We start from the raw sequence: 17,193 nt of genomic DNA, 5'->3' as shown, positions 1-17,193 counted from the left end.
CTGGTGACTCCCTGAGCAAGTTGCTTGATCAGAGCTATTTTCAAAACTGATTTGCAGGGAACCCTGGCACCCTGTAGGCTGCAGAAGTTATAGACAGAATTAAGCATCAAGGATTTTTCATCTCTGTTTTGGCTCAGGAAGTGCACTTCCTAATACAGAAAACACATTATTTGGTATTTACTTTTCCACCCCACCCCCCCCCCCCAAAAAAAAAAAAAGGGACTTATTCTTCAGCACTGAAAAGCTTTTGGGAAAAAAAGTATCTGCCACATTTTGCTCTTGCTTTGATCTCCTGTTTCAAGCCCAATGGAGGAAAAACCCTGGACATCATTTGAAATGTATTAAATAAAACATTCCTGAAGGACATGGTTTAAAAACTAAATATTGTTCAAGATGCAATATTGAGAAGCTGATCTGGATTTCAGTTTCAATGAACCTGCCTATGTAAGGAAATCAGTTCTGCCTTAGAAGTGGAAATTATTCTCCTTCCTCCCACTCCTCTCCAGGGGCTGCAGCTCCTGAGGTGGTTGCAGGGGACCCTCCTGCCTCCCAGCCCATGTCCTGCTCAGCTCAGCAGGGAAGCTCCACATGCTGCAGGACTGGACACCAGCAGCAGCATCATCCCTCATCTCCTGAAGAGCTGTACAACAGCCAACAATGCCCTGACACTTCCCCTCCCACCCAACAACACCCAGAAGGGCTGGAGAAGACACCTGGCAGGGATCACACCCTCCTTCATTCCACCACAACAGCAGGGAGCAGAGCTAGGCAGGACATGCCTGCTCTCCCTGCTCCTTTTAAGCCTGCTGCAGAGATGGAGGGGAAGAAAAAATGACATTCAAGGGTTAAAGGCTGATTTTTGAGATGGTCCCAATGCTTCCCTGGCCCTGGCCTTGCAGGGCCACTACCTGGCCCGACAGCAGTCAAAGCCAAGGCTCCTTGAAGCCCATCCCAGAGCCAGATGTGCCTCCCCGAGCTGGTCTCTCACATTCCTGTAACTCTCCCAGGTCCAGGCAGCCAAGGTGACATTCTGGACCCACAGGCCCATTTCCAAGCCCTGCATGTGACTCCACCAAGTTGCAAGTCACTCCACGGGCTCATCCGCACCGGAAAGCTCCTCAGGTGCTCATCTGCCAGCTCGAGGTGACCTCACTCCAGCCTCAGATGTTCACGGATAAGACAGTGTCTTCTACACCTGCAGGATTCATTTTTCCATTAAAATCAACCCACCTAAGCTTATATTTGGTCTCCATTCCCAGAATACTCAGGGACCTTCCACTGCCTTGAGCCACTGCAGGAGCATCGGCACCTTCACCTTGTTCTGTGGCAAGTATGAGATTCCTGAGTGACATGGAAGTTCCTTGAGGAAAATACCCACAACGTGGGAAAAGTCAGTCAGTGGGAAGGAAGAGGCTGAGCAGTTGTTTGTAGCAGTGACAGCCCAGGCACAAATGGAAGAGAGGGAAGGAGAAGTCTAACAGATGGAATAAACAATAAAACCCAGAAACACGAACAAGGCTGCAGAATTAAAGGAGGATGATGGTTGTCATCTCCTGCAAGCACCAGAGGAAGGCCAGACTGTGAGGCAAGAGCTGCTTTGCCTTCATTGCTGGGGATGTTGAGAGGCAACTTTCCTGAGCTCTGCTTTTACACGTAAACAAGGAAATTCATGGACCTGCCTTCTAGGTTGTTTAAATTGAAACGTTTCAGGTTTCCACAACAAATATCATGGGCAAGTGCTGCTTCTGCCACATGCTTCTTGGAAGGCCACCACTACTGAAGGACAAATACACAAGAGTTCTCTCTGATACTTAAAGACAAAAAGGAGTTAAACTAACCCCAGACTCTGCCACCTGTAGGCAAAGGGACCTTCTGATTCTCCCAAGAGTCATTACTCCCACTTTGCAAAATGAAACTGAGCAGAAAAAGAAGTAGTTTGGCCAGAACCATCACTTGCAGGGCTGGGCTCCAAACCCAGGACTTCTACCTCCCTGTACCACAGTTCTGTTTCTAGGTCACACTGTTTCTCCTTTTAAATATCAGTTACCAGGCTGCTGGGAAGTTCAGCTTCTCAGTTAAAATGCAGGTTCAGTTTCCTTAGACAAACCAAGATCATCATGTCCTCCTGCAAGGAAAAGCACCAGCTGATGTTCCCGTGCAGGTTGCACGTCTGGCTTCAAAAGACCAGACCTGTGATGCAAAACCCTCTGGCCAGAGCTGGGGGGGAAGCTTGGAAAACTTCCCATGAGTCCAGTAGATTCCAGCAGAAAGGCCTTTTTTGATGGCCTGAAAAAAATGTCTTTGTGGGAAGTCCCTGGCAGCAAAGAAGGAGCAGACATTGAAGCTGTGGCCACACCAAAGTGGTGGCAGAAGAAGCAGAGGCAGGAAAATGTGCCCCCCGGGTTGATGGCAGATCAAGGCTCTTTGCACACAGGCACGAGGCTGGCAGGGCTGTGGGAGCTTGTCTCCCATCTCCAGAACCTTCCCCTTCATCTGCAGCTGCTCCAGCTCCATGGAGAGCTCACATCTCCATGGCAGGAGCCCTGAGAGAGCAGGGACTCTGCAAGCAGCCATGTGCAGAAAGGTACAGCTCTTCTGGAGACATGAGAGATGCCTTCAGAGTGGGGAATGTGGCTTCTTTTTCTCTAAAATGAGAGATTTATTAATAGGATTGTGTTAGGAGGCAAATATGGAGACAGGTAAAGCATGAGGGATATATCAGGGCTCCCCTTCACCTCCTGCTTCTGGGGGAACATGGAGACAACCAAGAAGCCTTTGCCCACCAGGGCATGGCAGTGCCTGCTGCCCTCTCAGCACTGCTCTCCTGGTGCACCTGAGAGAACATGGCCCAGTTCTTCCACACAGACTGTCCATTCTACTACTGGAACACCAAGAGGGCACAAGATGCTTGGATTTGCAGCAACATTTGGCAACACCTGCTTGGGTTGGGTGCAGATGGTCACACACAGCTAAGAGACCTCAGGAACTGCTCTCCAGAGACCTGCCCACACCAAAACTGGGCAACACCAGATTGGTTGAATAAAGAGAAAATATTTGTTGAATAAAAAGAAAATGCTTCTGAGGGATAAGGCAGGCTGCCTTCTCACCAGGAACTGCAGCAGCCAACGTATTTCCACCAGCCCAACCTCCACCTGGACACCATCTGCTTGGTATCCAACACAGACACAAGTCACCACCCTTCAAAGCCCTGCTCTGAGCTGGTACCTCTGCTCCCAGCACCACTGACACCAAAAACAAGCATTAAACTAAATGCAAAAGAGAATGATCACTTATGCTCCTTGTCAGCAGCAAAGTCACTTGATTTGCCCTCAGTGATGCCCTGTCCCTCACAGAACCACTTCCAAGTGTGGCAGGAAATGTTGTTCCCAACACCCGAGTCAGGAAACGTTTTGTTGCCCGTGACAACGTCCTGACTTCACATGTCACCCATTCCCCCCCAGTCCTGAACAGTCACATCACAACTCTTGCCACCTGCATGGCCAAACCCCAGCTCCTCCCACAGCACAGCTGGTAATTATCCCAATTAAATTCCCATCAAAGAAAGCAATGAAATTAAACAGCAGGAGAGAACCTCAGTTTTAAGTCATTTAGCCTTTTAAGAAAATCACTGGTCATGCTCTTCCTTATTTCACCAGGAGAACCTCCCTCCATTTCCAGCCCAGTGTTTGCTTACTCACCACTCCCCTCATGACTCTTCCATTTCTTAATACATCTCAGCACCTACAAATGCCTCCTTAATTCCACAAATATTTTTCAAAGAACAATTACGAAGATAAAAGTGAGTTAATTAGTTTATCTCACTTCTTTTTTGTGATGATTCTACAGCCCACTCCTTCATCAGGATCAAATTCAGGCTGAATTCCATGCCAGTAAAATAATACACATGTAAAACTGTTTCCCCTCAATCAGATTCTTCTTATTGCCTTCGTGGTTAAAACTGGCACATGATCACAGCTTTACCTATTTTTAGTTTCCAGACCTTGTTCTCCTAAATCCATCCAAGCAGGTGCTCAAAGATTGATCATAACATCTCTATTAAACCTCAAAGAAAAAAAATAAAATGCACCAAACCAACCAAACCAGCCCCATCCAAAGACTCCATTCTTTTGTCTTCTCCTTAAACCAAACCCAAACCTGCAAGTTCCTAAGAAAAAGGCTGTTTAGTGCCTTCTTTCTTGCAGACTCACTTTCTGGGTCATATAATAAGGGTCAAAGTCCTCCAGGGGTACAGCAACCAGGCCTTTGGGGATGTCCCCGTAGATGAAAGGCAAATTCTTCCCTGCCTCAAGGTCACTGTTTGGTTTTGGTTTGCTGTCTTCGTCGTCATCCCGGTGGCTGCTGTCTTGCTTTGGCTTTTGCTTCTGCTTCCTTTTCAGCTCTGCAATGTGTTTCTCAATGTTGGCCAGGGACTCCGGAGTGAAGGGTTTAAAACTGTCGGGGCCTGGTGGTGCGAGCAGCCGCGCTGCCATCTTTTCATCCTGCAGCAGCTTCTTTTGTGGTGTTGCTCCCCGGACAGGTCAGCTCTGCAGGGAAGCAAAGAGCACAGCAGGACAGAGTCAGGCACAGCGGAATCACAGAACCTCAGAATGGGTTGGAGGGACCTTCAAGACCATCTAGATCCATCCCCTGCATGGGCAGGGACACCTCCCACCAGCCCAGGCTGCTCCAAGCCCCATCCAACCAGGGATGCCAGGGAACAGACAGACCAGCCCAGGGCACTGAGGAGCCACAGGCAGCTCTTGCTCTCCAGGTCCCCACAGACCTGCTGCTTTTCAGCCCCAACACAACCCACAGACCTGGGGTGAACCCACCCAGCCCTGCCCATCACCCCCGTTTTCCAGCCCAGGCAGGAGCAGGACACAGAGCTGGGACCAGCAGCCCCCTGAGATCTCTCCTGAGCTGGGTGGCTCCTGAACACCAGCTCTGTTCTAGACTACAGAAACCCTTCTTAAAAGCAACTTTATCCAAAACAGCATTTTCCTGCAAAAATGATTCCACCAGTCACTGCTCTCTAGCAAGCCGATTATTAGGTAAAACCTGATTATTAGGTAAAACCTGATTATTAGGTAAAACCTGATTATTAGGTAAAACCTGATTATTAGGTAAAAATCCCAAGCCAGCTCTATTCCCACAGCCAGGACCAGATGTCCAGAGGTGCTGCCCAGGCCTGGGTGTTTGCACCCTCCTCATCCTGTGCCTTTAGCAAAGTGCTCCCCTGAACACAGCCCGAAGCAGGAGTAACCTGGGGCTGGGTTTAGGAGCCAACAGGCATGGAATATGTTGACCTCTTTGGAAAGATCTGCTCCTTCATGTCCTATCAGATCTTACTGCAGTTATGGAGAAGATTCCCTAAGGACTCTGGTGTGTTCAGGTAGGATCAAGATCTCTTCCCACTCCAAGCACACCACATCACTGCTACGGGAAGTCAAACTGCACCCTTTCACTTTACATCCAGATAATTAATTATCAGGCTTTCTGTTCATTTCAGGCCCTAAGCATGAAATATTTTGAAGAGACTTCCATCGAGTACAACAGCAATTTCTGAATGTGAAACTTCTGGAATGATGTGGGTTAGACACGGAGTCCTGGTTGCACCGGGTGCAGCGCAGACGAGCCCTTCACGGGAAGGGGACGAGGAACAGACACAGCTGAGGAAAACCTCCCAGAGTTTCCCTCCTGCAGAGGAGCACAGAGCTCTGCCAGGATTTCAGGTCCCTCTGGGGACCACCTGGCTCCCTCCTCCCTCTCCCACAAAAGAGAGGAGCTGCGAGGAAGTGCCTGGATCCCAACCCAGCCGCCTACAAACCCTCTGCAGCTCTGCACCTCTTGCCAAGCTCCTGCTCGGGAACCAGCAACACCAACCTATTGCATTTCTTGAGCTCCTGGTTCCTCTTCAAGCTCTTCACACTCCAGGATGAGGCCAAGAGAGGAGAGGAATGACAGGAGCCCTGCACTGATGCAACAGCACTGCAGTGCTGCAGGCTGGAAGACAACCCAGCCCTGACACGGCTTGGCACTTCTGGGAGGAACCCAGACACCAACGTGGCAAGAAATTCAGGAGGAAAGGCAGAATAACTACAAGTATGTGGCACAGAGAGAAACCTAAGGCTGTGTGAGATAAGGTCTATCAAGGAAAAAAAGACCATCAGATCTTTTAAGCTCACACACAGGCAGCATCAAAATAAATATGAAAGATTCTGGATCTCTGGAAGAAAAGAGACTGTCAAATTCCTTGAACCCCACAATACGGGTCTGAACTGTCACAGCTCGGTGATTTTAGGGTGACATTGGTCACCAGTGGCCTTTACAGCCCTTGGCTTTGAAGTCAGGACAGACTTCATGTGGGAAGAGCTCACAGGACCAGGGGCAGCACCGGCACGAGGCAGGTCCCATCGGAACGGATGAGCTCGGGTCTGAGAGGGGGAACCACAATCCCATGGATTGCAGGGGAATTCAGGAGTCAATACAGCACAGAAAGAACTGAGTCCTTTTTAAAAAAAAATACCTGGAGGTCCCAGCCTGTGACCCAAGACCTGGGATATCTCCAAAAGCCAGAACATCTCATGCAGAGCATCCTTCCAAGCCATGTCAGGTTATTCCCTGCACCTCCTTCACTCTGATTCACATGCAAATCCAAAGCTGCTCCACACACACAGAACTGAACCAAACGCTGCTTCCACCTCAGGTTTGATTTGGAGATCAAAAACCCCTCAGTATAAAGCTCCCTCCTTATGTAACTCCACAGCCTATTCTGGGCAAGGATCCTTCTCACACAGACTTGACCAGGTATTTTGAGAGTAATAACTCTAAAGACTCAACAAGGTGGCAAGAGGGGAAAGAAAAGCCAGGATCTTGGTGACATTATCTCCAGAAACATCACAGACCAGCCTGCTGATATGAAGGAAGAAATTAATTTATTCTATTCTTGCAGCATTTGCATGCATTTAATTACCAAATTTCCCACATACTGTGAAACTATAGAGCAGCATTGGGGATGTGGTCTAATTGACTGGCACAGATAAATATGTAGGGCCTGAATTTAGAAACCAAAGTAGCTCAGGGACACAGCATTAAAAAAGGAAAAAGAAAAAAATGAAGGCACAAATGGATGTCTGACTTGTGTGCACAATTACACAACCAGCTACTGGAAGCAACCAACTCCTCTGCTCAAGTGGCCACTTGAAAAACAAAACAAAACCAATAAAAAAACTCCTCTAAATTCAGCTCTCCCCCCCAAAGAAAAAGAAAGCAAACAGCACCCAGTTGGTCCATAACTGCACATCTTTTGCAAAGATGCTGCCCATCAATAAATCAAGAGCCACTTTGGTGCTACTTCACTGGTGTAAAGCAGGTTCCAAGTTTGCCTCGTGCTACTGGTGCTCACACAGGCTGTTCTGCTGCTTTGGTTCCAGCAGCTGGTCTGTACTGGTGGGGCTGCCACTTGCTTGGTGTCAGAGCAGTGACCTGGAGCTTCCACTTCTTGGGAAGCTCTGTCCTGACTTCATTTGTTTTCCCAGTATATTGTCCCACATTAAGACAATGGACAAAATTACGACGTAAACGGGAAGGATGGGAATGGAATGTTTGTTTAATTCCTTAAATCAGGCCCACGTGGCAGTTTTACAGCTTTGAGAGCACCTTCATCTTCACCTTTAGCCAGTGTACGCTGATGTAAATACCCAGGATACCTCAGAAAGCTGGTTTTACTTAAAAAAACCCACCCAACATACAGACAAATGGTTCAGAATGCCTCAGTTTCCCCCAGGGAGGTGCCCAGGGCAGGCTGTGCAGCCACACAACCAACACACCCCCTGCTAGCCAGGAGCAGAGGTGAAAACTGGAGGTGTGGTGCATCCCACTGGTTACTGAGGCAAAAAGTGGTGAGAGCATCAAGGGCTTTTCACTTTTGAGATTTCTTCTCAATAGGAAGAAAAGAAAACTCCGACAACCACCACCAGGCTTCAGGTGAGGACACAATCACATTTCTAAGCACCCGTTTACTGTTCACCAAGGAGGGGTTTTTCAGTGTTCAATGGCAGAAGAGAATGAGCTGAGACTGCATCAATACCTGGGAAAAAAAACCAACCAGGACATCCCCCAGCCCAGCCACACAGAAGGGGGAGTCAGCTCATCTGCTTCTGAGGGGTATCCAGGCTCCAACCTGCCAGCTCCACTGCAGCCTCCTGCCAGGGAGGCCTTTGCAGGAAGCCCAGCCAGGAGGGTGAGCTGCTTCTCCTTCCCTTCCCTCTTGGTGCATTTCAAATAGTTACTAGAGGGTATTCAAAAAACATCAGGCATTATCTAATTCTTTGATTATTTTTCTTAATAGAAAGCTACGATTTGAAGACCTTCACTAAAACCAGTCCTCATCCACAGGCTGACTCCAAGAACAAACATTAAAGAAAGCATCTTCATCCTGAAGATCTCAGGATTCAAGCAGTAAAGTTTCTCTGCAATGAAGTTTCTCTGCAGAGAGAGAATCATAGAAAGGGAAAATCGTATGTCCAAAGTCACCTGGAAATCAGGGGCAGAACTGGAAGCTGAGCACAAGCACTGGGACTCTCCCAGGCTCCAATCCTGTTACTAACTGGTCATTTTTAACTGCCCCCTGGTTTGATGCTGACTCCAGCACCAGAAGCCTCCCCACAGCAGAGCAGCCACCTCTGCACAGAGACAACTCCTCTACCCCACCAGCACCTGCTCTGCCAGAGCCAGGGTGGCTCATCCTCAATCTCCATCAACAGAGACACTTCCAAGGTGGCACATTTGGGCTGCTGAAGCAGCCCAGGCTGTTCCACATGGCAAAAAAAAGCCTCTTTAAATTAAAACCTTGTACATTTTATTTTACAACTGAGCATGGTCCTGCTGGGGATATACATGGATTGGCAAGAATAAATCCTGGGATTTATTTGGGCCCTTTCCACATGTGGTTCTTCAACCTCTAATGAGCAAATTGTCACAAAGACTTATCATCCAGGTGGAGAAGAAGAGGGTATGTGCTTGCCCAGGCTCTGGATAACTGCATCAGGAGGGACACTGCACTGCTGGGGATCAGCTCCAGTGCTCCCAGCCACTTCAGGGGAGTCTGGAATTCAACCTGGGCACCTGCAGTTTGGTGCTCAGGAATCCCCAGGGCCAGGGTGCATATTTACACACCCATTTTTCAGAGATTTTACACCAGAAAAAATACTGTACTGAGGTGCCTACTTGCTAAGACTTAATTATTTTTTCCTAAACGTTCCCAGCAGTCCATTTACTGGTACATTATGAAATATTCTAATAAATTATTCAAGCCGATTGTGAAAATAAATTAAAAAAACACTTTTGAGGCAATATCTTTGCTTTAATACATTTCTTCATTTATTAATTTGCAAGATTCAGTCATTCACAGCATGTTTTTAGTTCCCTGGAGAGAGAGAGCCCTTCGACGTGGATTTTTATATAACCCACAACAGACCCACGTGGCTTTTGATTTGAAGATGCAGGGTTGGGGCAGAAAGGAGAACAGCCCCTCTGAAATTTTACTGCACGAAAGCCTAAAAAGCTTCAAGCCAAACCAAAACATCCAGGCATGAGGGAAATCCGTGGCTGGAAGTGGCCTTGGGAAGAACATGCTGATCTGCTCCATCTGCAGCAAATTCTGTGTCCAGGATGAGGCAATTTTATCAATGAAAAGGGACAGTGACCCAGCTGCCAGGGAGGCAGCAGGAACCTCCCCCTGGAAAAACCTCTCATGTCATGTTTGATGCTATGAAGTGGAAGGAAAAAGGAATCTTTTTGCTTCCAAGGGATGTTTGTGCCTGGTGATGTTCCCCACCCTATGTAAAACATTGCAGGAGTTTCCAGGCACTGCCTCTGAGTCTTCAAGGGCAGACTCTGGACAGCAGGGCCAGAGCTGAGCTTGGACACACCTCTGAGGGTAGAAAAAGGAACAGAAATGTAGGGAGAGGCACAAAAGCAATAGAAAAATAACTCCTGTCGCTTTGGAAGAGCACTTGAAGACAGACTTTCATCAGGCAGAAGCTCATGCTAAAGGTTCAAAGCCAGGTGGATCTGAGCTAACATCTAGGGGGGGTTTTAACACACTCCTGCAGCAAAAAGCCACCTCCTCTGGACTTGGGTTCTCCAGCTTAGCAACTTCCAGCTCCACGCAGGAGCAGAATAACATGAGAGTAAGGGGGAAAGCCTGAGGTTTTATTTATCTCTGACCCCTACCAGCCTGAAGCCAAGAGCCCAACACCACTAAGCTCCCCACCCTGCCACCACAAACATCAGCCACTACAGGCCAGGTCCTCTCTGTGGTCTCAAACTTGTTCTCAGCTCCAGCACTTTTGTTATTTTCCCCACACCTTCTCCCAATCCAAACCCTTTCTCTGAACACAACAATAAATTATTGATTCAGGGGTGTGTGGTGATGCCAGTGGCCACTGCAGGAGGCCCAGGAAGGAGCAATGGATGGTGAATGGGAGTGTGTGAGCACCCCAGGCACACAGGGCCTCTCCAGCCACTGAAAACCAGCCACTATCAATTGATATCTAAAGCCACATCAGGTTATTTTTAATGAACAAGCATGCTCAACAAGCCAGGCAACCCCACAAATGGATGCAGACATGACAACAAAAAGGAGGATGACACGATAATTTCGACTGTCAACCTACTTCATTTTCCCTTGACACTGACTCTGTTTCATTTCGCCTCATTTCACGGAGAATCCAAGCAGCTCCACGCCCAGTTTCTTGCAACGTGCAACTGTTCTCCCTCCCGTTTATTAGAAACCAGCTTCCCACCTCTGCTCACAAAACATGCACATCGTTCTGAGCAGCACAGTATCTACACCATCACCTAGACAGAAGCCACAACGTGCGAGCTTATACAATTGGTTAAAGGATTTGAGGTGGGTCCAGGTCCTTTCACCTGGAGATGAATGACAGCGTGGAAGGGCTGGAACACATAAAAAAGGATCCAGTACCTGTTCAGTCAAGTTAATAATTTCAAACATCCCTGAAGCTGAGAATGTGAACTTTCTAAACACGCAGCAGATGGCAAACACACCTGGCCAAGCTCCCAGAGGCCTTGCAGTGGACCTGGGAGCGCTGCGATGGGCACTGACCACTTGTTTATTAGTGCAGGATGCACGAGCTCCCCTCCTGTCATTTCACAGCACCAGAGGCTATTTATAGATTCCAAACAGCTTCACCAACTGGACATCACAGCCCCCGGGAAACGGGAGAGGTGGGAGCCTGACTCCATCAGGGTGGAAGAAGAAGCCGCGGTCCTGGCCCTGGAGCTGCCAATCCCAACACGCTGGAGCCAACACAGCTGAAAGCAGCCCCTCCAGAATCACATACAACCTTCTTCTAGGAAAACATGAGGAAAAGGCAAGAGGAACCAGCCCCCCAAGGCCGCTCCCCCCAGAGGGAAACGCTCTGAGCAGCCGCCCTCAGGGTCACCCCCTGCGCACCCTCCGTGCTGTACCAGGATCTGATTTCAGAGGAGCATCCATCACCAACACCCAAAAAATCAGCCCTCCCATGCAAGAATATTTCCAGGCCCTCTCCCTCCACAGCAGGACTGCCAGCTAGCACCCAGGAGAGAACCCCTGATGAAACGTTCTCCTCCCTTTTTGCTTGTTAAAGACACCAGGAGAAGGGGGGTCAATCCTAGAGCACCCTCGTTCCTCGCAATCAAATCTTTCCCCCAGGAGAAAGGAGGACATAAGGGTCACGGGTTCCCACCGGGGGTGGAATGCTGCAGTGTTGCAAGGAGCAGGCTGCGTGTCTACACACGGCAGAAATACAACCAGCACCCCAAAAAAAACCCCACCCAGCTCCTCAGGGATCTCATGCCAGGGTGGAAAGCCAGGGATAGACCAACCCACCACACCTGAGACCCCTCTGAAAATCCAGCCTGGGCCCTTCCCAGCAGAGCAGCTCCAGCTGTGCTGGCCCCTCACACACAGGCTTTTCTGCTCACACACACACTCCCCTTCCCGGCAGACTTTTAGACTTCACCTCGGATCATCTGCAGCTACTGCTGTGGAGCATCAATTCCAGCTTCCCCACCCCCACCCCAGCTTGGGCATCATTTGCACCAGAAAGGAGGGAGGGAGTTGGGGGGGGGGAGGGGAAGAAGACACCCAGATTTTTAATAGAAAAAAGCCTGGGAACGTGCAATTCCCTCTTCCCGGGAAGGAAAACGAAATAAAAGAATCCTGCCCTCACCCTTCCTCCCTTCCCCCCAAAAAAAAATCCGTGCGGTGGAAAGAAGCCAGAGCCCAAACCGTGATGCCAACACCTGGGTCAGGTTGGAAGGAGCCCCCAGCCGCCCCATCCATCTTCCCCCCCAAACTCCAACTTCTCCCCCTCCCCCGGCAGCAGGAGATGCTGAACCGGAGGAGAAAAGGGGGGTGGAGGAGGGATGTACCCGCTCTGCAGCGAGGGCCGAAGGTGGGGGGGGGGAAGGGAGGCCGAGCAGAACTCCAATCCCCCCTCCCCACAATGCAGACAAGAGAGCACAGCCCCCCTCGGAGGGGCCCCGCGGGACCCCCGGGCTGGGGCGGGACGGACAGGCCGGTCCGGGTGGGCTCAGGGGGAGATCGCCCCTTCCCAGCACCCCCCCCCCCCCCCGTGACCCCCTCCCCAGGCCGCAGAGAAGGGGCTGGAGGGTTGGGAACCTCCCCTTCCCCCCCTCGGGCTGGGAGAAGAGGGGGGGGGAAAAAGGACCTTCCCACAGCTGGGGCTGCTCCGGGAGCCCCCCAAGGACCCCGGCTGCTGCACGGGGAGAGAAGTGGGGGCACCCCCGTCACCCTGAGCATCCCTGGGGGAGAACTCTCTGCTCCGAGAGGCAGAGAAGGGCCAGGCCCCCCTCACCCCCCCTCATCCCGGGTCCCCCCCGCGGGGGCTGAGGAGGCGGATTTGGGGCGGGGGGCTCCCCCAGTTTCCCCGCTGCACCACGGGGCGCTCCCCACGCCAGGAAACCGCTCTGCGGCAAAGCCCCCCAGCCCGGGGAGGAGGGTTTGGGGGGGCGGGGGGGTTGAGCAGCGGGACGGGAGGGAAGCGGGGGGAGGATGAATTGGGAAAATTAAAAAATAAAAATCCGGGGGAAGCAAAGTCGGGGGGGTCCCCTCGCCGGGGGATGGTGGTGGGGTTGGGGGGGGTGAGTCGGTTGTCACTTACTGTGGCCGCTGCACTCAGCGCGTCTCCCGCAAGGCGTTGCTGGACTGCGGCGCTGGGGGAGCTGCGGGAGGAACTGCGGGTGTCGCCATCTTGGTGCGCTGCCCGCGCCGCCCCCCCCGCCCCGCGCCGCCAGGGGGCGTGGCGAGACCGGGGGGGCGGGAAAACCCCCCGAACCACCCCCGGGACCCCCCGAACCAGCCCTGGACTCCCCAACCACCCCCGGGACCCCCCCCGAACCACCTCAGGGACCCCCCGAACCAGCCCTGGACTCCCCAACCAACCCCGGGACCCCCCCCGAACCACCCCAGGGACCCCCCAGCCAACACCAGGACCCCTCCCCAGAACCACCCCCGGGACTCCCCGAACCAGCCCTGGACTCCCCAACCACCCCCGGGACCCCCCCGAACCACCCCAGGGACCCCCCAGCCAATACCAGGACCCCTCCCCAGAACCACCCCCGGGACTCCCCGAACCAGCCCTGGACTCCCCAACCACCCCCGGGACCCCCCGAACCAGCCCTGGACTCCCCAACCAACCCCGGGACCCCCCCGAACCACCCCAGGGACCCCCTAGCCAATACCAGGACCCCTCCCCAGAACCAGCCCTGGACTCCCCAACCACCCCCGGGACCCCCCGAACCAACCCCGGGACCCCCCGAACCAACCCCGGGACCCCCTAGCCAACACCAGGACCCCTCCCCAGAGCCACCCCCGGGACCCCTCCCCAGAACCACCCCCGGGACTCCCCGAACCAGCCCTGGACTCCCCAACCAACCCCGGGACCCCCCTGAACCACCCCTGGACCCCTCCCCAGAACCAGCCCCGGGACCCCCCAGCTAACACCAGGACCCCTCCCAGAACCAGCCCCGGGACCCCCCCGAACCACCCCTGGACCCCCCAGCCAACACCAGGACCGCCTCCCCCCACCCCCGAACCAGCCCTGGGACCCTCCCGAACCACCCTGGGACTCCCCAACCACCCCCGGACCCTCCCCCCCACCAGAACCAGCCCCAGGACTCCCCGAACCAACCCCAGGACTCCCCCCCCGGACCACCCCCAGGACACCCCCCCTGCTGTCCGGTTTGGGCACTCCCGGCACCCCCGAGGAGCCGCTTCCCCCGGTGCGGGTCGGGGGGAGGTAGTGGAGCCCCCCGCCCGCAGCGCTGCCGCCGGCTTCGGGGCCAGGTTGGGTTGGGTTTGGGCTCAGCCGGGTCTGTCCAGGGGGTAGCGGGACCCTCGAGCACGGAGACAGTTCCCAGCATCAACCACCAGCGTCAGCATCCCAGTTAACAGGAACCATCGCGGTTCCGGCCCGGCCCGGGGGTGAATCCAGCTCCAGAACCAGCATCTCGAATCATCCCAACAAAACTTTGCTCAGCCCAGCGCTACAACCTCGGCCTGACCCACCAGAACAGCCCAGGAACAAGTGCCCAAGCCCGGCAGCACCCAGCCTGGGCTGTGTCACCCCAGCAGCAAAGGGAAAAGCTCGGCCCGGCCCCACACGCTGGCTCGTTTTTTTCTAACAGTTTCAGGATAAAAGGTCCAACGTGTGCACACACACATCACAGGCTGCAGCACCAAGACGCCCTGTGACCTCATCTCTGGACCATCTGGGAACGATCGTGTTTGATAAAGGAAATCAAGAAGTGCCCAGAAGTCACTCCTGGCAGGCAGCGATGCTGGAGTCGCTTCCAGTTGTGGCCGGGGCTGCTCCCTTCCTTCCCAAAGGTCCTTCCTCAGCACTGGCAGGTTTCTCGGGGAGCTGTGGAGTTCCCCAGCACCCCAGCTGCTCACTAACAAGCTGGAAGTTTGCCACAGAATTCCATCCTCAACCACAACCCCAACAGATACACAGATTTCTGGGTTTTTTTTCCAGTAAAATGGTGAATAAAAGAGTGTTAGTAATTGACCCAAGTTACTCTTCTTCAGTCTAGAGACAGCTCCTCCTCCTTTATACACAGAACTTCTGCCTATCATGTTAAGCCTATAATTTATCACTGCCATTTTAGGATCAATTTATTGTTCTGCAGGTCTTGTTCGCACTAAGACTGTGCCTGAGTTGCTGAAAAGAACCACCTGAAACACTGTCAGGTTGCTGGTTTAGAGGGAAAAAAAAAAAAAAGATAAAAATCCACCTTGCAGAAATGTCCTCTTCCCAGAATGTTAAACCTTTGCCCTCTGAGCAGAGCTTTAGGAGTTGTGTGCTGAGCAGGCAAGGAGCAGGACACAGCAGTGAGCTGGAGAACTCGTTTGTCTTGCTTTGGAAATGACACAGGAGCTAAATCTGCCCTCACTTTACACCGACTTTACGGGACTACCTGGTGTAACAGGAGGGCAGAGACAACCTGAAAAATGTAGCTACCTCAAGCCATAACTAATCAAAAAGCACTTACACATGACAGAAACTGCTACAGAAAGCTACAGATGCTGAGAAATTTTCAGTCCAAACTGGACTTTCTGTAGCTTGGTTGTCACAAAGGTTAAAATTTCCAGCAGATGTGAAAATAATTGGGAATAAAAATCACTGAAACGCATGAAAAAAAATCCATGGATAACAGACTGCTGAGAAACACCTCCCAAACACAGGCTGTTTTAAGTGTTCAAACGTGAAATTTAAGTCATGTAAAGCAAGAAAAATTGTTCCTCTACAGAGCTAACAGTGGAGCTCAGGGTGCTGCACCCAGGGAATGTGGCTGCACCCCTGGGCTCCCAACTAGGGCACCCCCAGAGCTGCTGTGGGCAGAGGGGACCCCTTGGGGAGCACCAGGCACCAGAAATACTTCAAGGACATTCTGGGGCCCCAAGGGTGTTGTTACGGTTTGTGTAAGATATCTTTAAGCAAGGTGCTTAAAGAAATAAATAGGTCAGAGCCCAGAGAGGTTGAACAGTTAGGAACAAACCAAGAAAGTTCCTAATTGACCCAGGTGATCCTGGCACAAACCTTGGAATGACTATCCCAGAAATGGGGCGTGGGGTTCAGCACCACCCCCAGGCAGAGCTGGAGGTGTCCTCCTGTCTGACCAGCAGCCAGAGCCATCCAGTTCAGCATCCTCATCCCAGTGGAAAGGGAATTCTAAAGGATTTCCAAAAGAATGCTGCCTTGGAAAGCAGACAAATGGTACAACTCCAGCTCATGGTTTTGCTTGTTTGTAACCAGAACAGTAAAAGCCATCAAACCCACCCAGGGTTGAAAGAGGGCAAATCCACTCAGATCCCAGGCAACAGAACCAAGATGATTCTGTCATTCCCAAGCTGAACAGTAACTGCCTGGCACTGGGCTGTCTCTTTAAGGAGCACGCAGCTGCTCAGTGCAAAAATAAATAAATAAATAATAAAAAAATATATATAAACTTGCTGGGTAAGGAAACTGCCTTTTCCTTATTTCATCATTACAGCCCTTCCTGCTCCCTTCACCTTCAGAGCAGTGAGCTCTGGATGGCCTCAGCAGTTCCAAGGCTTCGTGGTCAGGGATCTGTCACACACACACACCTCTGCCAATCACAGGGGGGGTCTGTGCTCTGTAGGAATAAGCAGGGGACCTGGGTCTCTGCTGTGACACACACCAGGCAACCAAGGCACCCAAGGCACCCAAGATTAGGAGCTGGAATGACCGTGTAATTCAAACAGGTTGTTTTCATGTGAAGAGCCAGAGAGATTGCTGCAGTCTGATAGACCTCTGTATCATCGGTGAGATCCTTTTGTTACTCAGGGAATGATGTTCCCCAGCAAGCTCTGTCTCCCTGTCAGAGGGGCTGGCTCCCAGTGCTGGCAGAGGCCTCAGGCTGGGACGTTCCACACACCAAGTCCCAGTTCTGCAGAGCCAGCCCAGGTTGTCACAGTACAGCAGCCACCAAACTGATAAGCACATTCCTGGTGGAGTTTGGACCTGTTGTTTCTCCCAGATAACAGGCTGGAAGGAGGCAGGATCTGAGCCTTCAGATTCAGTTCAGTTAAACATTTCTGGACAGGCAATAAATGCAACATGACTTCTCTGTTCC

At 51.8% G+C, this 17,193-nt stretch overlaps 1 protein-coding gene across 3 annotated transcripts in view; it reads right to left on the bottom strand.

Annotated features, from left to right (window-relative positions):
* Window positions 1-13,327, bottom strand: part of SCN8A (sodium voltage-gated channel alpha subunit 8) — a 53,680-nt gene extending 40,353 nt beyond the window's left edge. Inside the window, exons 1-2 of one of the 3 annotated variants that reach the window (XM_051641376.1) lie at window positions 13,197-13,327; window positions 4,209-4,544 (exon numbers count right to left, since the gene is read on the bottom strand). In XM_051641376.1, coding sequence (XP_051497336.1) covers window positions 4,209-4,490 — 282 coding nt within the window. In that variant the 5' untranslated portion in view covers window positions 4,491-4,544; window positions 13,197-13,327. Of the gene's footprint in view, window positions 1-4,208; window positions 4,545-13,196 lie in introns of those variants that run through there. The other 2 variants (XM_051641377.1, XM_051641378.1) reach the window with 2 other exon arrangements.
* Window positions 13,328-17,193: the final 3,866 nt, after the last annotated feature.

The sequence above is a fragment of the Apus apus genome, chromosome 28, assembly GCF_020740795.1.
Source record: "Apus apus isolate bApuApu2 chromosome 28, bApuApu2.pri.cur, whole genome shotgun sequence".
Lineage (NCBI taxonomy): Eukaryota > Metazoa > Chordata > Aves > Apodiformes > Apodidae > Apus > Apus apus.
Note: the sequence above shows the minus strand (reverse complement) of the source record. Positions and strands in the feature narration are given on the sequence as shown.